Source organism: Gallus gallus, chromosome 12 (genome assembly GCF_016699485.2).
Source record: "Gallus gallus isolate bGalGal1 chromosome 12, bGalGal1.mat.broiler.GRCg7b, whole genome shotgun sequence".
Taxonomy (NCBI): Eukaryota; Metazoa; Chordata; class Aves; order Galliformes; family Phasianidae; genus Gallus; species Gallus gallus.
In genome coordinates this window covers 16,597,916-16,620,600 of record NC_052543.1, presented here as the reverse complement: position 1 = coordinate 16,620,600, position 22,685 = coordinate 16,597,916, and the positions used below count along the sequence as shown (strand labels likewise).

Below are 22,685 nucleotides of genomic sequence, written 5' to 3'. Positions count from 1 at the left end.
AAACCCCCATCCTGAGCTGTTTATTACAGCACTGTGAAAACTTACATTTAGTTGAAACTTGGCAAATGCTTTTTGGCTCGAAGCAAGTTTTCTTTTGAAGGAGTTTGCCATGAAGTGTTCAAAGTTTTTTTTTTCCTCCTTTCTGTTTTCCTTTTCGGAGGGCAGCCCCTCTCAGAGCCGGGCACAGGAGCTGCTCTGCGCACTGTGAGAGCTGCGTGTTGGTTGCACGGCTGCAGCCCCTCATGCTTCTTTTCTGGCATCTGTTGAGGAGATGGGAGGAAGAGGTTTGGCTGTACTCAAGAAGAAAAGAGGGTCTTGTTTTGTTCTTCAGTGAGCCCTGTGGAGCTGTGCTCACACCAGATGCTGGTATCTTAACGTCAGCTGCGTGAGTGCAGCATCACGGGTTTCCCTTTGCACAGCCAAGACCAAGTTACTGTACCTGTAAGGGAATGGAGCAGGAGATGGGCCTGGTGCTGCTCCGTCACCCGGCTGTGTGCTCAGTGAAGATGTCCCTGGCAGGGTCTGGTGTTGTGTTGTGGCTCCACGCAGTAAATGTGGTTACTGTGCTCTGGTGTGTGCTGCAGCCCCGGAACAGATGGCACAGTCTGTGCTTTGCTTTATTCCCTTGTGTTTTTCTTATTTCTCAGGTGGGAAGACCCAATGTTTCCACGAGGACACGCAGATGGATGACTGTGTTCTATGCTAACCCAGACACACAAGGCTCGTATGAGCTCAGTGACCGCAGGAGGAGGGCTGGGATGTGGTTCTGCTGGGGAAGATGCCTCCTGCACAAAGATTCCTTTTTGGCAAAAGATCTGCAGTGCCTGAGGGCTGGGCAGGACTCAGTGCGGGCTGTGCAGAATGGCTCCTGCCTCCCAAAATGCCTCAGCTCTGCTGTGGGAGCCAGCAGGGTGCAGCCCCACAGCGAGCTGCAGAGCCAGGAGCTCCCAAACGCCGGAGGGTGCAGCCAGGGCTGGAAGGACCCAAATTTCCCATGCCAGCATGCATCCCCCAGCCTGGGCCTGCGAGCTGAGGATGTTTCCCGATAACCACTTTGCCTGTGGTTCCTTGCCAGCTTTGCCTCCATCCAAAGGGTTGCCAGTGCCCAGCATGGCATGGCTGGCAACCACTGTACTGTCACTAAAATGAGAAAAAATGGCATCAGTCCTTCTGGTTCCATTTTTGCAGCAGTTTTTCTATTTTTTGCACTCCCGTGGAGTTTTCACAGCAGAACTGTACCTGAACTGTACCTGCCTGTGAAGATACCCATCTATTATCAGCATTTTGTATCACAAATCTGACAACTTCACTGCAATATTTAAGATAGCTTTGTTGTTGGACAAATAAGGATTTGGATCTCTCTATAGTGGGGTTCTTTGGATCTCTCTGCCTCTTCCACGACACCGAAGGTGTTGAAGTTACTGATCTCCAATGGTGACTTGTTATTTTCTCCCGCTTTTTCCTGTTCTATTATTTATTTTTTAATTATTTTATTCGATGTGATTTTTTGGGCACTATGCTTGCGGGTATCATTGCTATGCAGATGCCGCACAGATGTATTCCCTGTTTCCCACTGCCTGCGTCTCAGCAGCGCGGTGTCCTCCCCTGCCTCAAGCCTCAGTGCTCTGCATGCTGCGTGGGGCTGGAATATCAAGGTGCTTTTTCTTGGCTGCCAGCGCGTAGCACAAAGGGGGGAGGCAGATTTGGCGATGATGCTTGTTTCTATGGATAATAATCAATAAGACCCATTAGGCAGACAACTACATACATCACTAAACTTTGACCTCTGCTCTCCAGAGCAGTCCCAAGATGCCTATTCATATGCCGGTGACATCCAGATTGTGCTGTTGCAAAAGCTTCTTTGCTTGGGAAGGGATTACAGATTTAAATTGCACAGCCTTCGCTATCAGTGGAGTGCAGTGTGCAGGATGCTGAGCTGTGCCTCTGCTTTTTGTTGCCTTTCTTTTCTCTCGGCAGAGAGTTTTGTATTTAACGCTGTTACGCACTCAGCTCTGTGTGCCTCTCCACCTTTCTGGGCTGCTTTCTGCTCCTGCCTTCTGGCACTTCAAGGGTTTGCAGTCTGGGGGATTCTTGGCGCTGGCTCGTGCTTGCACATTGCTCCTCATCTTTCAGATCCTTTTTCTCCTGAGTTGCTCTTCGGCAGGCTGTTTCTGATAGAAAGTTTTTGGCTTGCTGTTTGAAGTCCCTGATAGTCGGCATTTGATCACTTGCTAATTCAGTTCTAAAACTATTTCCCAAAGAACCCATGAAAGACCATCTATAAATAGATTACGTATATTAAAGGAGAACTTTAAAAAGACCCTTACTTTGCTGAACAGAGGAAGTTTTAAGTTTTCTGGGATGGCAAAGAACACACACCAAATTTAGAAGCAAGTCAGAAATTCCTGGGTGTTTGAGAAATCCACTTCTAGAGTTCTCCTCCCCTTTATCCTCCCCTTCCAGGGGAGATCTGCTAGGAAGCAGCCAGAGGAGCTCACACAGTGCTGGGGGTGAGCAGGGAGGTGTGTGTGTTCTGTGGGACACTGACCTCAGGGCTGAGCCCAGGCGGCACCAGGCAGGGGGAGCCACGGCGGCTGCTCCACCGTGCAATTCCTTCTGCAGGCACTCGAGGTCCATCCTGACACCTCCTGCTTCGCTCCTCCCGTTGCAAGGCTGTTGCCTGCTCCTCTGAAGGTTAGAAGCAGATGTCAGATTTCCAGCCCACATGGCCAGCACAGCTCGGCTGTGCTCTTCCTTCTTGTCTGTTAGCTCTTTTATTGCTCTGACGTGCTGTCTTCTTCCCCCATTCCCTGGTGTGCTTTCAGAGCACAGCCATACCCCCTCAGCCTGTTTCCCCGGCCTGAGCAAGTCATTCTCACAGAGACTTCTGTTAAATAGGCTTTCTGCCCCCCTGACCATCCTATAAGCTCACCTTTGTGCCTGTTCCAGCCCAAATGCATTCCAGCCCAAGTGGAGAATTGTCTGGAGAACATGGAGAATGGCAGTTCCAATAGGATCTTGCCTACGCCCTGTGCAATGCCACTTGCTGTTTCCCTGTCTCTGCTGGAATTTGGACCCCTCTGCTTGACATTTGCCTTTCCAGAAGCTAGATCACACTCATGGCAGATGAATCACAGAATTGTCAAGGTTGCAAGAGACCTCTAAGATCTTGGAGTCCAACCCCAAGCCACCCCCACTGTGCCCACTGGCCATGCCTCTCAGTGCCACATCCCCTCAGCTGTGGAACACAGTGACACCACCACCTCCCCGGGCAGCTGTGCCACTGCCTGACTGCTCTTCCTGAGAATTAATTTCTCCTAATATCCAACCTGAACCTCCTGTGGTGCAACATGAGGTCACTGCCTCTCATCCATGAACCTCCTATGTGCCAAACCAAGGAGAAGCCAGAAAGTTTTATTATCGGCGCCCAACTGCCTACGTCGGCTAACACTGCATTTCACTTTATCTCAAAGTTATTCTTTGCTTCAGACGCGACATCTGCTTCACATCTTTGGGTTGTTATACAACCCCTCATTTTCCTAATAGGGTCACTACTGAAAAGATAAGTCACGCTCATCCCAAGGCAGTTTTGGAGGAGCTCTGCCAAGGACCTTCCTCCAGCCTGGCTGCGCTCCTCACTTCATCCCCTGCCCGTGCTCTCAGCTCAGCTAAAAATACACCGACTGACAGCTATCAGTGTCCTTACTGAAGTCTGGAAAATGCACACTGCGCAGGAACTCTTCCTTATCTCTTGTTTCTCCCTCGCAATTATCAGCAAAGTCTCCCCGTGTCTCTTTATTAACCCAACACACTTGTTAGCTCAGTACGCTCGGCAGCAGCGCGCATAAATCTCAGTGGTGCACCAGGGCTATCCATTAGCGAGTCCTGTGTTTACACAATTCCTCACACAACGCTTTCCCCAAAAGCTTATGGACTCAGCCTGGGCCACATTTTTAAGGATCCTGTCAAGCGCTAAGTGAGATTTCCAAGAGCAGTTTCCTCCTGCCTGCTTGCTGGCAGCGGCACCTGAGAGCCGGCGGCAGCTGAGCCGTGCTGGAAGCAGCGCGGGGTGCGGCGAGTTGGCCACTGTGCTTCTGGCCACCGCCTGCCCACTGCTTGGCTGTTCTGGTTTGTGGCGAAGGCTTCCAGAGCACAGCGCCTGCTTCCTTTGCCAAGGATGCTCTTGCGGCAAGCCTTGCCCCGGTCCGTGTGAAGTCTGTCGGCTCTCACATAGCCTTTTTCTTCCACCCCTCAATGTCTTCTCAGCTTGGAAACCAATGCTTCACCCCTCAGCAGGATGAGTTGGACGCTGCAAAGTGAATGGCCGCTGCTAACGGCCTCTGTGCAGATGGTTCCCGGTGCCTACCCTCAATTGCTAACTTCCCTTTCCACCCACTTCCACTAAAAGGTGCTAATCATGTGGTGAGACGCAGCCTTCCTGCCCCGGAGAGCAGCAGCATCGCTTCTGATGCTCCCAGCGCTGGGAAACTCATAGAAACCCCTATGTGCCGAGCCCCATTCCTGGGTAACACATTCCCCATTAACTCCACAGAGAAGTCATTTACGAGTGGTTAGAGCTTGGGCTGCTGAGGACAGCAGTCACTTCTGAGAAGTTACGCAGCTCTGATGCAAAATTACAAAAATGCATCTTTACTGCAGCAGCTAACGGGGCCGAGGAGCTTGAGTTAATATTTATATTTGGCATCGAACCCTACGCACAAATACTGACTTTGGCTGCGCGCGTGGCGTCCCGGTTTGTTTTCATCTCCATTTCTACCCGTGGTCCAGGTGCGTGGAAATACCCCCATGTTCTCAGCACGGGGTTCAGGAGATGGTGCCAGGCTGCGGGGCTGCCAGAGGGGCGCACCTCTGCTCAGGGGGAGGCGTGTGCCGGAGTCAAGGCCACCCCTGTTCCCTGAGCTGCAGCAAGAAGCGGGAGTAGGGACGGTCCTCCTGCAGTTGTGAGGGCTCTCAGACAAGCGGCTGAGCCCTGTCGGTACCACTGAGAAAGTGCCATTTTGTTGTGCCGCTTCGTTTAACGCAGAGTGATGGCAAATGGCTGCGGCTGCAAACCGAGTTGGGCTGCTCCCAAGCCAAAGTTTCAGCACTTTCTGCCTCTGCGTGCTCTCCCTTTGCTGCTGTTGTCCCCAAACACATTGCTGTTGTCCACAACAGTGCCATGGCGGAGTCCTGGCAGCTGTCACACAACAGGCCGCCATGCCCCGCACACCGCCGGGCGCCTGTTCCCACATACGTCCCCGCAGCAAACACTGATGCTATCATCTAAAAGAGCAAAGATGTTTGGAAAACAGCAGATGCGATGGGAAAACGACACTTCCTACTTGTGATAACTACACAACCTTAGCTCTGCCCTCGGAAGACGTCTGCTTCTTGCTGTACTGCTGGGGAACTCGCAGGGAGAGGGCTCCATGCAGCCCTTATGTAGGGAGGGAGGCTCGGTGGGCATTGGGGTGGGATGAGACCTACTGCTTGTGGAGGAGCGCGGCCCGACCACCACAGCAGGCCGGGGGCTCGGAGCTGCTTTGGGCAGCGCCACTCATCGCCACCTCAGGAGTTTTGCTTCAGTTGGAGAACGTGCATGGATCGGCAGCGGATCCACGAGGATGTCGCTGACGGATCACGGACGCGCTGTCAGAAGACTGGAACTCGGAGCCGTCTCTGCGCAGGGCTGGCGGCTCGACCCGAGGAGAAAAGCCAACTCGCGAGGGCACTTTGTGAAGCGCTCGCGAAGCAGCGGGCCTCCCCCCGCGCTCGGAGCGGCACGCAGCTCCTCCGCCCGGCCGCCGCCGCTGCCCCCCGCACCTCCGCGAGGCGGGCAGGGCCTCCGGGGCCGCCCCTCCCGCAGGAGCCCCGCAAGGGGGAAGGGAAGGGGTCGCCTCCGCCCGCAAGAAACCCGTCCCCTCGTCCCGCCGTGCGCTCCGAGGGAGCGGCGGGCGGAGAGCGCCGGGGGGCTCCGGCGGGGCAGGGCCGGACCGCGGGGCTGGGAGGCGGGGAGGGGGGAACCCGTCGGGGCGGCCGCGGCGCGGGGGGCGCTCCCCGCTCAGGGCCGGCAGCGGGGCCGCCACCATTGGCCGCGGCGCGGCGGAGAGCTCCGCCCGCCGGAGCGGCGCGGGGAGGAGGAGGAGGAGGCGGAGGAGGAGGGAGGGCGCCGGGCTGCGCTGCGCTGCTAGTCTGGAGCGGAGCCTGGCAGCGGCAGGAGCGGCGGCGGCGCGGGGGTGAGCGGCAGCCGGAGCCCGCCGGCCGGAGGCAGCCCCGTCCCCCTCTCTCCCCCCCCTCCCCTCCGCCCGCCCTCCTCCCTCGCGGCTTTCTTTGTGCGCAGGGCAGGGGCGGCCCCGATCCATGGTCATGGGCGACAAGAAGAGCCCGACCAGGTGAGCTGGGGGGCGCGGGGGCGGGCGGGGAGCGGTGCCTAAGATGGAGGGAGCGTGGGGAGGGAGGAAGGGAGGGGGCCCGGCCCGGCGCTGCCGTGTGCGGGGATGGCGGCTGTAGGCCCCGCGCTGCGGGCGCGTGGGGCGGGGGGAGCGGCGGCGGAGGGGCGCCCTAAGATGGAGGGAGGGAGTGCGGGAGGGGCGGCCCGGCCTCGCCTCGGCGCCAGGTGCGGGACTCGGGCGGGAGGCGGCTAAGATGGAGGGAGCGCGGAGCGGGGGGGGGGAGGAGGAGGAGGAGGAGAAGAAGAAGAAGAAGAAGTGTGCGCGGCTCTCCCCGCCGGTGCCGGGCTGATCTGGTGTGAGAGCAGCAGCCATGGCGGCTCGGCTCGCACACGCACTCCCGCCCCGCACACTCACTTCTCCCAGACAAAGGGAGATTTAACAAGGTGGAGGCGGCGGGCGGGCGCCGAACACGCCTCCCGGCCTTCCAACTCTCCGCCACGCCGCCCCTCCGAAAAAGGAGGGCGAGGGGGAGACGGCCCCCGCTCGCCGCTGCCCCCGCCCAGGGGCTCGGGGCGGCCCTCCCGGCGGGGCCGGGGCAGCGCGGCGCGGCCCTCCCGGGGAGCGGAGCGGAGCGGGGCCGCAGCTCCGGGCTCGGGCCGCGCTGGGGATCGGCGGGGCGAGCGGAGAAAGCGCTGGGTTTTCAGGGCTCTGTAATATGGTTTCTAATGTGTGTGTTTTCTTTCTCTCCTCCTCCTCTCTCTCTCTCCTCCTCCCGCTGCTTTTCTCCTCCTCCCCAAACGCACGCATACACACACACACACACACACACACACGCACACAACGCTTCTCCCTCCCTCCTCCAGGCCGAAGAGGCAAGCCAAACCTGCGGCCGACGAAGGCTTTTGGGATTGTAGCGTGTGCACCTTCAGGAACAGCGCCGAAGCCTTCAAATGCAGCATCTGCGATGTCCGGAAAGGCACCTCGACCAGGTATGCCGCACCTTCCTGATGTGTTTCATCGCACTGAGTGTTGGTTTTGCTGCTCCCTGATCCCGGTTGTGTGCACCCCCCCCCCGCCCGATGTGCTCCAGCTGTCCCCATTTGAAATAGTGTGGTTTTTAAAAATTCTCTTTCAAGCGCTTAATTAGCCCCAGGAAGCGTGTTCCGGGGCTGTGGCAGCGACCTGAATCTTTTTGTTCTCTGCTTTTCTGTTGCTGTTTTGAGAAAGAGCTCTTAAAGCTCTGCAGGCAGCCGGGAGCCCTCAAGATGGTGTTTTAGGGCAGATGGCTTTTGGGGGAGATGTACCTGTGTGTTGTGCCGGAGTGACAATAACCAGGGGTTAGGGAGCGAGGAGGGCAGCAGCTGGGACTGGAGATGTCACCAGAGCGCAGCTCCCACCCTGAGGTGTTGATCTCTGCCTGTTGTCGCCTGGAAGGGATTGGCTGTTGTGGGGATGGAGTTTGTTTTGGAGCACTTGAACTGTCAGCTCTCTGACTGCCTTTTGCTGAGTAGCTCCGTGCGGTTGTGAAGCTGACGTGGAGTGGTTAATTTAACTCCCAAACCCCCCAGATTGTACTCTCCCAGTTAGTTGGTTCAAAAAGTTTGTTCCAGAAGGACCAGCTGGTGCTAAAACAGGCACGTGGTGCTCTTCTTCTGTTTTGTTGTACAGTGTTGTCTCCCGATTTCCTTTTCCTGAATGTGCTTGCCCCATATTTGGTTCACGTTACTCCTCTCTCCGTCAAGGCAGTGGTCTGTTAGATGTGCCTTGTGGGAAGCATCGTCCTTTTCCTTCTTAGGATGAAGCAGTGTGTTGGGGTGTTCTTGTGAGTTGGGTGTCTTGATGGGATCGACAAAGAAAGTCACGGCGTTGCTGGTTGTTTGCCTGTGCTTTAAGTAGTGTGAAGTGGCGGTGTTTTTAATGGGAAGCATGCTTTTGGGCCATCAAGCTCTCTGAGTTACAGTCATAGGATGTGGCATTCGCTGCGCAGTGATTACAGGTAGCCCTGCTTTTTACAAAAATGTGCTGAGATGCTGAACTTAAGTTATTTCATGTCATTGAATGCAGTCCAGCTCTCGGGACAGCAGCGCTGTGTACGTGCGTAGATCTGATTCTTCTCTAGCTTTGTTCAATCTTGTTTTGTCATGCAGCTGAACCTTCAAAGCATGCTTGAGTGCTGTGGGTTTCTCTTCTCTTGGCTTTACCTTGATGCAGGTAAAACACGTTGGTCCTGCAGCTTCTGGTACAAACTGTGCTGCTCCAGCACGGCGTGGAGCCCTGCAGTCACTGAGAGCACTCAGCGTAACGTGGAGCATGTGCAGAGTGTTTGTAGGAGGGGAGTCATAATGAGATGTACGAGTCCACATGGAGCGTGGCTGGTATCATACTGGACCGTTTTCATTTGGCCACCATACTGATGCTCGTTTGGAGAGCGGCGGCTTTATGTTTTTTTCTCCTTCTTAAATGAGAAATTTCAAAAGGTTTGTTGAGGTAGTAAGAAGGTTTCGTCTTCTAAAGGGCTCTTCAGAGGGAAAGCAATTCATGGTTTACGTTAACAAGTACAGCCTTACTTGCAGATGTGATCCGCGGGTCTGCAGTGCTGTGTCTGTTTAGCTTTTTTTATAGGCACTTATGAATGGCTTCTAATTTTAATTCATTTAATTCATCAGCTTTCTATTCATTTTTGCCGCTTTCTAAATCGCTTTTGTTTGTAGAATTTGAGAAAGTATTTTAAATACTCAATGGACCATCATGCCTCCTTGCATATTTATGTCATTTATGAATAAATACGAAGTTCACTCAAAACATTCAGTTGTATGCTGGGAAGGGCGGGGGTCAGAGCACGTTGTTGTGGTTCTGCTCTGACTGTTGCTGTGTGTGATGAACAAGTCGATGGCTGGGAAATTCACCAGGATTTTTTAAATGAATGACTGATGTAAGGAAACCTGGTGAGTTGTGATTGATAATTTATTACCTGAAACACGATGAGCTTGACTTCTGAGTTGTAATTTGACAGGTTGATGACACTTATCCCCATCTGAAAATGCCTTGCATCACTAAGGCTCACTTTGATAACGTTATCAGAAACTTACCAAATGCACTTCCTAGAAAAACTCAAGTGAAACGAGAGCATCGTAGATGTGATGAGGCAACTTGTTTTCATCAGATCTTAGTGGGAAATTACAGGATGCCCAGCATTTCTGTGAAGATCTGATACGACCTGTTCCTCCCCCATAGAATCAGTTCTTTGCTGTAGAATTTTGGCTGACAAATATTCTCCTACCTGAGAACTAGTTAGGCTGTTAGCAATTCTTGCTGTGTGTCGGTGTTCTCAGGCTTGATCCGATTGCTGTGGTGTGTGTGGGAGGGGGTTGGCAGCCTCAACGAGTTGGACTTTCTCAGCTCCATCTATCCCCTTTCCATAGGATCTCAGAAAAGGAGCTTTAATTACAGTAAGAAAATGCAGAGCAGTTGTGCAAACGTTGTACCAAGCCTGTAGTATTTACTTGAGTATTGGATTTTGATACGGGTTGTCACTGACTCACTTTCCCCAACTCTGTTCTTGCTTTTTATGGTTAAACTTCACTCCGGCGAGTATGTTCAGTGTGGAGCACACAGTGCTTTTCTGAAGTGTTCCTTCTGTGAGGACAGCAGCAAAGATGCAAGCTGTGTTCAGCGCTGCAGCATCCAGTTCAGTGAGGTGACAATTTAATTGGCTGGCTTGGGAATGAGTAATGGCAGCGTGCTTGCCGGGCTTTGCAATCATTTTCTTTCCTGGAGGTTTCTGCATTGGTGCAGTGGCTCAGGAGCTGCTGCTGTCACCGCTCCCACGTGTGTGCTGTGCTGCTCGGGTGGCTGCTCTGCTGGAGGCCGTCTGCTCCTGAACGCAGAGGGATGGAATTAAACTGCTGCCGGGAGCTCTGCTCCACTAACACACATTCCCTTCCAATACCCATTCCCTCCTCAACGTGGAAAGAAAGTTTACTTTGGATTTCCTGAGAGCGTTAGGCTGTGTTTGGCCTTGTATTCCGTGTTAAGGGGAGCCGTCTGTCCCTGTGTGAGGCGTCACGGCGTTCTCACTCCCCCATTCTTTCTCTGTTGGTTCAGCTATGTCGTGTTCCTCTGCACTTCTCGGAGCTGCCTCTTCTCCAGGTGTGACTTTAAGGCTTTGCTGCGGGGTGGGATGTCCCAGTATTTCACAGAGAAAGTTACTGTTTTCTGAAGTTTTCCTTTTGGTAAACATAGCAGCAGCAGAGGTGGAAGCTTCTCTGGTGTTCCTATTTGTCTAACTTTAAGATAAGTGCTTTCACTGTCCGAACTTTGTGTCCTTTATTGTAAACGTGCCTTGATTACAGAGAAATGCTCTGAAAATCATCACCTGGAGATGCGCAGGCAGCAATTAGATGTCTGACTTGCCAATTAGAAAAGAAGACTTCTTAATAGAAAGACGAGTTGCAGTGTCTGTGTCCTCTGGAAGGCATGCATTTAGTAGTAAGTGTTCCTGTGTGCTTGATGCCAGTATCTGTGTGTACCCAGAGCACATGGTTTGGGGATTGCGTGGGCTGATTTGAACGTACGTTTCATTGTGGAGCACTCGAGGAGTTTACATCAGCGGGTTTTCATTCTTCTGCCATCCCTGTTTTTGGGAGGCCAAGCCAAACCTATTCAGCACAACTTTAAAATGTATTTTGTCCTGTGTGGAACAAGTGTCTGGACTGGATGCCGGTCTTCGTTCTCCATCACTTCTCCAGGAGCTTGCTTTGCGTGCCTGCAGTAGCTGTGCTCACACCTTGCAGGACAAGCCACTGCTGTGCCCCACTGCCGAGTGCTCTCCTGCTCTGTACCCGGGCTGGGCTGACCAGAATAGACACCAGATAGCCCTGCTATTCCTGGAATGAGGAATCGCTTCTGATCCCGACCTCTGCAGAACTGCTGCATGCCCTGCTTATTTACCGCCTGCTCTGTTAAAAATGCTTGCTGGTGTGTAGCTGTGGTGTAGGTTGGAAACAAAGTGGTTTTCATTCAGTGCTTTAATGTTAAATATCTTTCACCCACATTAGGGTGGGCTTTATTTTGTCATCACGTCTGGCCTTTTAAGTGGGTTATTCTCTATGAAAATTGAGTGTCTGCCTCTTCTGGAAAAAAGCTGTCGGGGAGGGGAACTCGGTGCTTCTGCTATAGAATATTAACTTTGCAAACTGGCTGCTTAGGACTGTAGTGAAATCATCTCTGCTTGTCCCACTGGTGGCTGAAGTTCAGTGGCAGCCCATTGGGTCTGTGTGAGCCTGGAGCCCCGTAGGCGTCCCTGCAGCTTGTGGGTCTGGGGATGTGTCCCCTCGGGGGCTGACTGCTGGTAGGGGGTGAGAACAGCACAGTTCTGCCTCGGTCACTCCAGTTGCTGGAACTCACAATGCATGTTTGGTAACTGTTTGTCCACGTTCAAGGAGCTCTTCAGACCTCAGTTTTCTCGTATCTTATTTACCAGCACTGTCTGAAACTGATTGGCTGTTACTTTCTGAATGTGTAGTTGAAGAGCACTTTTACTAGGTTTGGCAAACCCTCCGTGGTGTGGGAGCTAAAAATAGGAGGAGCCTTCTGCGAATCTTGCATTTTACAAGCAGAAAATGCTGATTGTTCACAGCAAGACCTGAGTTCTCAGGCTGTGGTTTGGTGATACACCGCTTGACTTTGTGACTTACGTTGTTGCACTTCAAATACATCAGCCAGCATCAGTTATAAACTGTTACTGGTACAGATTCAGCTGCTGTTTTAACCAGCCTGGAGTTGGACTGTTAGGCTCTGTCTGAGCAGATGAAGCTCTTCAGCTGCAGATCATCTATTATCTGTCATCCTGGTGCAAGCACAAAACTGGCATAGGATCAGGCTCCTGTGCTTTGGCAGCTGGGAAGGAGTGAGAGCCGTGTCCTGGTTTGCTCTTTGCTGGTGTTTGGGTCTGGCATTAATGATCTGGTTACCCCGATCCCATCTCTTTCTCTTGGGCTTCAACACCTCTGGGTTCATTCCATGCAGGGAGGGTCCTCTGTTGATGTGTAGCATCTTGGGATAGCACTGAGCTATAGTCTTCAAATTTGGGTACCTGATGTGTGGTAGGTGACAAATGCCATAGGCTCTGTGTTAGCTGCTGGGGCTCACTTTTCTTCTGCTTTTGCTCCTCGAGATCCTAGTGAGGAATTTTAACTATACGTATTGTGATGCTGTTGTATTAGGGAGGGAAAAAAGCACATTTGACAGTGTAGTAAAGTGTTTAGTGTGGATAAAGTGTATTATAGCTTTCATGCAGAATGCCTGTTCGGGTTAAATGATGGCATATTGGAGGGTTTAAAGATCTATCCCTAATTTCTGCTGGAGACAGTGTAAAGGTCTGATTGATAAACTGCAGCAGTAAACATGTTAATCTATCACTGATAACACGCAGTGTGGGTATTATTTATTTTCTCCTTCCTCTATAGGCTGCTTTTTTTGGAGACAGGAATCCAAGTCAAAGCATGCATGTGCATGTAGGAGGAGAGAGCACGCGGCTCTGTTACTGCTGGGCTCCCTGGGACACTGGGCTCCTTCTCTGCAGGTCCGCATGGATGGCTTGTAGGCAGAAGAATGCAGGGTGACTCTCTGCATGCCTGCCTTATATTGAGGGGATTGTTTCATACTCCTGTCAGCTGCCCATGGAAGGGCTGTACATCTGCAAGTTCAGTGTGTGGGTTTTGTGCCCTGGTATGGATTCATCAAGCACACGGAGCCTTGTCTGAACTGGAAGTAGAAAAGCTTTTGTACAGGGCTGCCCTGAGGAAGAGGTGGATACAAAGAGCAGTCCTCTGTGGACACCTTTGACTCATGCAAGATCTTGACTTACTGTCCTGTGCTGCGTGTTAATGTTCCCAGCTACTCTCAGAGCTGTGGAGCTCTATTGGGGCTGAATTATTAGGTCTGTGCAAACAATGCGTGTGACCCGCAGCCCCTGAGGGATGAAAGGTGTCAGGCAATGTGCTGAGGGCTAGATGAGTTATTTAGGTTGGCTCACGCCAGCTTTTGTGCTTGGATGCCTCTGCCATAACTCCAGGCTAGTTGGCTGCAGGCTATGAATTAGGTGTCCACTCCGCTTTAGGAGTGGGAATTGCACAGCTTTGCTGTTGGTGTTCTCTTGCTGCAGTGCTGCTCCTCTGCTGCCTTCTTCCAGACTTGTGTTCTCCATTACAGGCAGGACATTTTGTCTGTGTGATCCTTCCTACCAGGAAACCCACTGACCTATTTTGTGGGCTTTCAGGTGGTTCTGTAGGTTAGTGGGTTTCAGTTCCACAATGTAGGTCACTTGCAAGGTGCGCCAGAGTTTCGTAACACAGCTCTGACCTGAAATCAGATTCACACACACTATAGATGTGGCTGCGTCCTGGGGCTGTGCTTTTCATCTCTTTGCACTGCCCTCTTCCCAGGGCAGAAGGAGAAATCTGGGCATTTCCAGAGGGAGGAGATCTTGCAGGAGGGCTTAGGAGCATTTACACAGCGTGCATATTTCAGACAGATGAAGGAACATTGCTGCTATTTGCTGCCTCGTCTTCATTAAAGACACTGTTTAAAAAAAAAAAAAGACTACAGGTGTTGCAAATTGTATTCATAATGTAGGCAGATGTCAGGATTACAGAAGTAAGGTGACAGTGCCCGTGTTCTGTGTGTGCCAGTTCCTCTTAGAGGTCCCACATGCTAAATACTTTGATTTCCTTCCTGTCAGCCACGAACCCATTTAAACTCTGAGTTACATCTGGAGGTACCACCAAACCCTCGGTGTCGTTCTTCCCATAAGCCAGCTGCTAATGAGGAGCGTGTTCTTTGTAGCAGAGCGCTAATTGGGATGCTAACAAATTCGCTGTCAGCTGAACGTTGGAAGTGGTGTGATGCTGAGTGTCTCGGCCATAAGGCATCGCTGCTTGCTGGCCTGCTCACAGCAGAGGGGTGCATGTGGGACCCTGCTATTCTATAGCAATAGGCCCTGCTGGAAGAACATCAGAAGGAGGGTATGGACTTGAATCACAGATCCTGAAAGCGGGTGGGTGGCTGTGAGAAGAGCGTTGCCTGGCTCGAGGGGCTGCCCTGGGGTTGTGGAGCAGCCCGTGCTGCAGGGCTCAGACAGAACCACGTGTAGCTGTGTGCTGCGGAAACCTCCTGATTTTTTTTTAAATTGATTTTAGCTTTCTGACGGCTGTGCGTCCCGAAGCCCACACTTCGCAGCAATTTGCTGGGAGCTGAGATGTGCCATATTTAAGCAAGCACAGCGTATGCTTTATGTCGCTCGCTATGTGGAGGTGCAAACTTCCAAAAAAACCTATCTGCAGCTTAATGTCTGAGTGTGTCCGGGAGCTGCAGAAACTCCAGCTTTAGAATCTTGTCTGGTTGGTTGTCTTCAAATCCAGTGGCAGTAAACCAAGCCGGTTTTGGGTTCTGTTTAGGGATAAACAAGGAGTAAATGTTTGGACGTGTTTCCCGAAGCGGAGTGCTCTTTGGGATCTCTGAGTGATGATGGATTGCCTGTAACACGCAGAGGTGCTAAGTGAGACAAAATATCTCGCTGAGATAAAGCTGCCTGCTTCAGATTTATATTGTTGAGTAGACAAACGTGAGACTGATTAGAATCTTGAAATACTTTTCCTGAGCTAAATTATTTTTGTGCGGGTGGAACGACGTCTGGGTAATTCATGCGCAATTTAACACAGCCGAATCACAGAGGTGGATGGAGGATGCAGAAGTGCTGTGTGAGGAAGATGGCCAGAGTGCTGCGGGGTTTGTGGGGAAGCTGTTAATTGAAGAGGATTCCTCCTTTCTTTTATTTTTTTCCCCCATGCTGTTCTGGATGTGGTGGAGAAATGCACAGCAGGATGTGTGCCATCCCTCACTTCACCCAGGTGGTGGAGGCACCGTCCCTGGGGGTGTCCAGGGAACATGCACCGAGGGACATCGTTATGGGCACGGTGATGGTGGGCTTGGGGGTCTTAGAGGTCTCTGCCGACTTCAATGCTTCTGTGATTCTGTTTGCAGGTGCCAATGGGGATGTGGCATTGGGGCGATCTGAGTCTGTGTAAAAGGAGCTGGGAGTCACCTTTAGGAAATGAGCTTTCTGAATGTCCTCAGGCTGCCATTCTTTAGTCTGTCTGGTTGTGTTTGCTGTCTGCTTGAGCTTGCCCAGGGAATTTATGCCTGTGCTAAGGTGCTCCATCCACACCTGCTAAGGAGCTGCTGGATTAGGGTTCTGCTGTTGTCAGGGAAGTGAAGTACGGAAAGAGCAAGGACATCTAGAAGTGTCTCATTGCCTCATTGTAACAAGCAAATAAAGTGGGACTAATTTACCTGGGTTACATCTTCTGCAGCCGGACTGCTGTTGTCAGTGAGAAAGGTATGTTATAATTCAATCGAATATTGTGTGTTCTGCTGCACGTGGAGTTACGGTGTGAAGTTGTCAGCATCCCTAGCATGGACCTGCCAAGTGCCCGTGGAACTGTGTGATGCCAGGGAGAAATGGGCAGTGTGTTCAGGCAGCTGCAGTGGGAATGGGCATAGAGCTTTGGGGAACAGAGTTGCACTCCTAAAAGCTGCTCTCCCATTATTTATTTATTCTTATTGTGGTATATGGCTCAAATTGTTGGCACTTATTCCAGTGGTTGTTTTTGGTCTTTAGAAACGCCAAAATGTCTGTGGGAAAAAATCCTTGGGTGGGATTCTCCCATTCTCAGCAGAGAAGTCCATCCCTAAAGCACCATGAGGAATGAATTCTGCTGTGGGAAGGATGCACCCTTATCTATTTCTTCCTCTGTACATGGCTTGTATGCTCTTGTGGCATGCCAGGCTGCACAGAGTCCCTGCATATGTGTCTGCACTCTGCAGCAGGGAGCGGGCCAGGCTTTCCTGGGGCTCTGGTGACAGTGTCACCATGTCTGGCAGTGGTATTGAGAAGCATTGCTCAGAGGGACGGGGTACGTACAGCTTGTGGGGGGCTGAGTTAATGTTTGGAGAACTCAGGTGGAATGGCACAGCTGTGTTACCGAAGGCATAGGGTTGTCAGAGCTGCCTGGTTTCACATGTGGGACAGCAGTGAGGAACACTCTTCAGCATGGGTGTGGGAATGTAGTACTCTGGGAGCAATTAAGAGTCATTAATTAGAAGCACTTGTTGCCGGATGTGACTCAAGTTGGTTGCTAGTTGCTTCACTCACAAGGTCAGGAGGATCCCTGCATTCAGATGGTGGTTCTGGTGTCCCTCTTGCTGGGGGCTCTGTGTGGGGATAGGAGGCAATGCCAGATGACCAGCTGGGACATCTGCAGGTTCATTAGCTCATCTATTTGCAATTACAGCTTGAAAGCACCTCTGAGGTGGGACCATGCATTTCCATGCAGAAGTTCAGACCTAGGAGTGCCTCTTCTCGATTCCTCGGTTGTATCTGCGGGTTGAAACGCACTGGGAATTTACACGGCTGTGCTGAGTCTGCTATTACTCAGCCAGCATTCAAAGTGATAGTGAAACTGCATCACAAACAACAGCTTCCTGACCTGTGTGAAGAGGGTGACTTTTTTTTCCAGTTACGCATTAACCAGCAGATACAAAGTCAGCAGTGCAGAGTGGTAGAACATGCATGTGCGTGCCAGGTACCTGCTCTGCAGATGCATCGATGTCAAGCAAGGCACGGAAGGCAGTGCACAATAAGGGACCTGCTGTGTGTCTGTACCAGTTCTCAGTTGTTTCTTAAGGGGTAGTGTGTAGCACTTACTCATTTCTAAAAGCCTGCCACTGGCATGAGCGGTGTGGTTTCCTTGTTGTGTTTTGTTACACGAAGGCACACAGCGTAAGGAAATGCCTTTTTAGGCACGGGTGTGGGGATGTGGAATGCTGCTGTAAGGAATTAGTTTAATAGCAGTTGGTGACTGTGTTTCTGAATGTGCTAGCATTGAAATGTCATGGTGGTTCGACAGATAGGTGACACATGGAGACGGTGATCTTCTGTTGTTTGCATCGTGCTCCTCAGAATCATGTCCAGGAGCTGCAGAAGTCAGGGCAGCACTTCGCTGGCAGCTGCAAGAGCAGCATTAGACCTCTGAGGCTGATTTCTGCAAAAAAAGGGGAGTAAGCTGGCATTAAACTGAAGGTATCTTTTGTGATCTTGCTATGTTCCAGGAGCATTTTTTTTAATCTATTTTAAAGAAGTGAATTGTGTTGTATGAAGCCCTAAATGAAGCTCCAGGGACAAATTCTATTAAGAAGAGAACCCATTGGATTTCTCATTGCTTCGGTCATCCCAGTACCCTATGGAGTTTGAACAGTGCTGAGACCAATGATACTTCAGATTTTATCATTTTAGCATTTATATACACGTCAGAGATGGTAATCAAACCAAGGCCAAACCACTTCTCGTTACTCCATGGGAGGAAACAAAATGCTCAGTCCAGTATATTCATGAAATATTGCAGGGCCATAATTCTTAATGAGTCTCATCTGTCCAAAGTGTATTCTTTCTGCTGCCAACTGAGAGAAGTTCTTGGTTTTGGTGTTACTCTACAGTTGTCCTCTTCCTCCTATTGCTCACGTGGACCAAAAAGACAGCGTTCCTTCTGCTGATCTGTGTCTGTGCCTTTGCTCGTAGAGCTGGCAGGTGAGTTTTAGCTTCAGCAGCTCCAAGTAAGGCTCCTCTTATTTCTGGCTCAAGGCAGAAGTTTTCTTACCCGCCCTGAGCTGCTGGGACTGTGGCATTTTTTTGAAATCCCATTCATCTCTTCACAAAAGTTTTACAAGTACCGCTTGAATCATGTATAGCCTGAAGAATATCCTGGGGATAAAGAGGCTTAAATAATCTTTACTTGGGCTGCTCTGGTGTGTAGATTATATTGTGTTGAGTATATGGAAAGCACTGGAGAAAATCAGTCCTTTACTGTAAGAATTCTCCCGGACTGAAGCTGAGCATTTCTCGTACTGAAATTCAGCGTGCTAAGTGAGATACGCGGACGTGTTTTGGCTTAAGGTTTTCATTGGTGAATACAAATATTGTGCTGAACTCAAATCCTCTTGTAAGGAAAAGGTTTTCTGATTAATAACTGTATGAGTTGATGGATAACTTTGTTTCACTAGGTTTCTGAGAAAACATCTCACGTTTTCTGTGGTTGTTAGCAGGGAGAGCAAAAATGGGAGCAATATATTGACATTGCTTTTACTAAAAAGATATTAATATTCTCCTAAAAATTCAGTGCTGACTTCCAGCTCATGGACGTAAAGATGAGTGTAAAACTGAGCATCTTATTCTGCAGAATGTAAGTTCTTGCACTCAAAGCATGCAGCAAAAGCAATCCCATGAAAATCAATTAGAATAATAGAGTACAGCCATTGCAAAATAGCATTACAATAGTTAAGTAATTATCCCACTGCATGACTTAGCAAGAGGGATAAATAATGCATGCAGAATTGTGTTGGAGCATGCAAGGGAGGTTGGTGCTGGGAGCGTGGGGGGGAAAGGGCTCCTGCCAGGGGAGGTCTGATGGGCTGAAGCCTTGTTGTGCCTTGAGAGGGGGCAAAATTTAGGAGGAAGTTTTTCGCCCAGAGGGTGGTGACGCACTGAACAGGTTGCCTGAGGAGGCTGTGGATGCCCCATCCCTGGAGGCATTTAAGGCCAGGCTGGATGTGGCTCTGGGCAGCCTGGTCTGCTGGTTGGCGACTCTGCTCGTAGCAGGGGTGTCGATGATCATTGTGAAACTCATTGATCATTGTGGTCCCTTTCAACCCAGGCCATTCTATTATTCTAAAATACTGTTTTCTATTTTTCTCATGCTTGTTTCAAGATAACTTTCAGGAATAAATCTTCCTGCGCTGTGTTAGTGGATGAACTTATAGCAACACGTTTTTTTTCCTCCTTGTTGTGGCACATTGGATATACAACACACGCTTAAGAAAGGTGTGTGAGGCTTCATGTGGGACTGGTCCAGGATGTACTCAGGTTGGTCTGGTGGCTGCTCTGGTCCCAAAGGGAGGAGGGATGGAGTGGTGCCCGCTGGGTCTATGGGCACAGTGTGTATGAATGACGATGCCCTCCTTCCTGGAGGGGAGATGGTCCCACCCTCGTGATGCTCAGCTCTGCCAGCTGCAGGAAGAGGCAGTGAGCGAGGCCACTGCACAGCTCTGCTAAGGGACAGGGACTCAGTGGCACATGAAGGCTTTGTGGCAACTGGTCAGAAGGCTGAGCTGCCAGGACAGGGTATGGCTGCTGGCTGGTGCCGTCGCAGACCATGGGGCAACACCTCTTGGTGCCCTTCCCATTCTCCTCCCTGATGCCCTTCTCCAGCACAGGACCAAACCAAGAATCTTGCTTGGTTTGGATCTGTTGTTTGCCTTTGCGTTGCAGAAGTTTTCCTTTATTGTGTAACGATGGGTACTACATGAAACAGCTCTTCAGGCTGAGGCTAATGAGCGTTTGTGTAGTTGCTCTTTTGAATAGAAATTTCAGGGAGATTGTGCAACGCCTTTGTGCTATACATTGCTAGGAAGGCTCTGACAGCCCCTCACCGCTTGTGTTTTGGGGAAGCTGAAACGGTCTTTGAGATTTCCCCAGTAGCTGCTGTTCTGTGACAAGCTCCAATGTGAATGTCCTGAGGACGCAGTGATCAGAATGCTGAGCTGCTGCTGTGATGCTGAAGGGGTCTGATAAAAGGTTGGTGTAACTGTGCCGTTTGCTTACTTTAGTTGTCTAAAGCCTCACACCGTACTCCAAATATTAGTTAATTAAAAAAGAGAGCAATTATCCTGGTGCATAATTTGATGAAGGTTTCTAAAATTGGCGCCTTAACAAATGTATTGATTGATTATTTAGGGAGTAATTCCCACGTCTTAAAAGAGCTACTTAGCATTGAGATGCGGCATTGCTGCCCTCCAGATCTGGGTCTGCGTGAGTTCCCTGTGTCAGTTTGTTCAATATTCTCTGCCACTGACCTTGGATAATTAAGAATCTCCTGTTTGGAGGAGATAAATGCCGCTTGTGTTTGGCACATGACTGATTAGCTCAGCTGTGGAAGTGTAGTTTCTGTGCTGCTGACAGGATGGATGCTGCCCTGCACAGCTCCGCGTCCCTCTGTGCTCCAGTGCTGAAGCTGTGTGTGGAGGTCTCTCTGGGCTCCAGCACCTGAGCCACTTTGAATGGGCCTCCTTTCTCACTCAGGGGAGTGTGCTGTGCTGTGCTGTCCTGGCAATAGCGCTCAGAGGCAAAGGTGGCCAATAAGTTGCTTTTCTGTTTTGTCTTTTTTCTTTCTGGTCTCTTTCTTACTCGTATGTAACCACACCGTCTTAGCAGTAGTAGTAAATCAAACCAAAGAATAGCTTTAAGAGTACAGCTGCATCCATGCCAGAGTATTTTAGCTGGTGTCGACTTCCTTTGCGTTCTTGAATGACAGAACAGTGGTGGCAAGTATGTTCTGCTGGGCTGCTTTGTTAGCACCCAGCGGGGCACTGTCCCTGATGGGCTCTCTGGGTGTGGGCACCCAGGAGGACTGGGGATGACATGCGCTTCTTACAGGCTCTGCTTGTGAAGCCAAATCTGTAGCCTTGAAAATCTGGAGGACTTTGTAATCTTCCCCCCTGCGAGGGTATTATTTATTTGGGAAATTGCATAATGCCTGTTATGCAAGCAGTCTCTTTTCAGCAACTGTGTAAAGTGTATTATAGAAAAAAATGAGTTTTTGTACGTTAAATTCAGGCTTCGAGTGGCACAAAATAGATCCCACAACTGAAGTGTTCTAATGAAGAGAGGCTTTAACGAAGGTTGCATTCTATTTATAACAGGGGCGAGGCAGAGCCGAGCGCAGCTCTCACAAACACTCACACCTGTTTCCACAAAGAAGTTCAATTCCCACCATGCATCCAGTTCTGAGAAACAGTGATTAAGTGCACGGACTGGGTTGCAGATGAAATCAGCACAGACCTATTAAACTGATCCATGTTTTGTTGTTTTTCCTGGAATATGTTTAGTAAACAAAATCTTAGGTGAAATATACACATCTCACTTCACAGCATCTCACTTAAGGATTTCCTGCTTACCTTGAGTTCTGACTCCTTTTTTCACATCTGTACACATCCTGAAATAAGTCACTTTGTAGGCTAGACACCGAATATGCATCTCTCCTTTCCTTTGCTAGCTGGTGCAGTCTTGTTTTCAAGTTTCCCAAACAACATGAATTAAAAGCAGCAGCAGTTGATGAATGGCCGTTGCTGGGGCTGTAGGAGGGCATTGGAGCCGTTGTGCCCTGAACTTGCCTGGGCACGACTCGGGTGCCTCGCAGTGTGCTGGGCTCTGGCTGCAGAGCTCACAGTGTGAGGGAGGCCACTGATGAACACGGAGGTCGGTGCAGCCAGCCCTCTGTTAGGAGGAGGTGCTGGATAGGAGCTCTGTGTTAAATGCTGCACAGCTCCTTTCTTTGCAGACTTTATGGTCAGACTACGTTCTCCTGCTGACTATCTGTTTAGCTCTGAGTGCTTTCTTTAATGGGATATGTCTGAGTGGAAGACTCACTCGAACACAGGAGGCATAAGATGAAGCTGTTGTCACAGCCGCTGCCTTTTTCCTGTGCACTGCTGTCTACTGACAGCTTTTCCAACTTGCCTCCAGGACAGAAGACCTGTTCTGCCCAATTCTGTCATTGGAGCCTGTCTTATTAAAGCAACAGATGAGTGTGTTTGTGAAACCACCCTAGTGGTTTTGTTTGTTTATATAGCAGTAAAAAAAAGTAATTTGTGGAAGCACGGGTCCTGCATTTCCAGTGGGCTCTGTGCATAGGCATGCCCTACTGCTCTCTGACAGGCCAGCTTCGTGAGACTTGGCCATGTAATGTTCTCTTCAGAGACTTATTTTCAGGTACCTTATCTTGCTACAGGAGAGTGGCAAGGTGTGGGTGCCTGCCGTGCTTGTCTGCAGGGCTGCGGCATGCTGGGGCACTGCTGCAGCAGGTGGGATGGAGAAGTGGTGAACTTGTGTTGCGGAACAGCCTTTCCTTAAACATCTCGTGCTGGCTCGCAGTGTGAGAGTTGCAGGGTATGAAGGAGCTGACTTGCTGGCGTTTGTGTGCACTGTGGAGGGGTTTGGTGACTGCTGGGTTCCATGTGGGAGATGGAAAGCTATTGCTGGGGCTGCAAGTGTACGAACACCGCAGGGTGAAACCATGGTGCAGAACTGCTGTTGGTGATGATGAGGACAGGAATGCCAGATGGGAGCGTTTGAGATCAGGACCGTAAAGCTGGATTTACACCTTCATGCGAGCATGGAGGTCC

General features: G+C 50.7%; 1 protein-coding gene across 1 annotated transcript in view; it reads left to right on the top strand.

The window, feature by feature from the left end:
- Positions 1-6,189: 6,189 nt before the first annotated feature.
- The window catches only part of RYBP (RING1 and YY1 binding protein), a 34,765-nt gene continuing 18,269 nt past the window's right edge, over positions 6,190-22,685 (top strand). Inside the window, exons 1-3 of the mRNA XM_046900017.1 lie at positions 6,190-6,236; positions 6,341-6,392; positions 7,256-7,381. Coding sequence (XP_046755973.1) covers positions 6,361-6,392; positions 7,256-7,381 — 158 coding nt within the window. The 5' untranslated portion in view covers positions 6,190-6,236; positions 6,341-6,360. The remainder of the gene's footprint in view (positions 6,237-6,340; positions 6,393-7,255; positions 7,382-22,685) is intronic.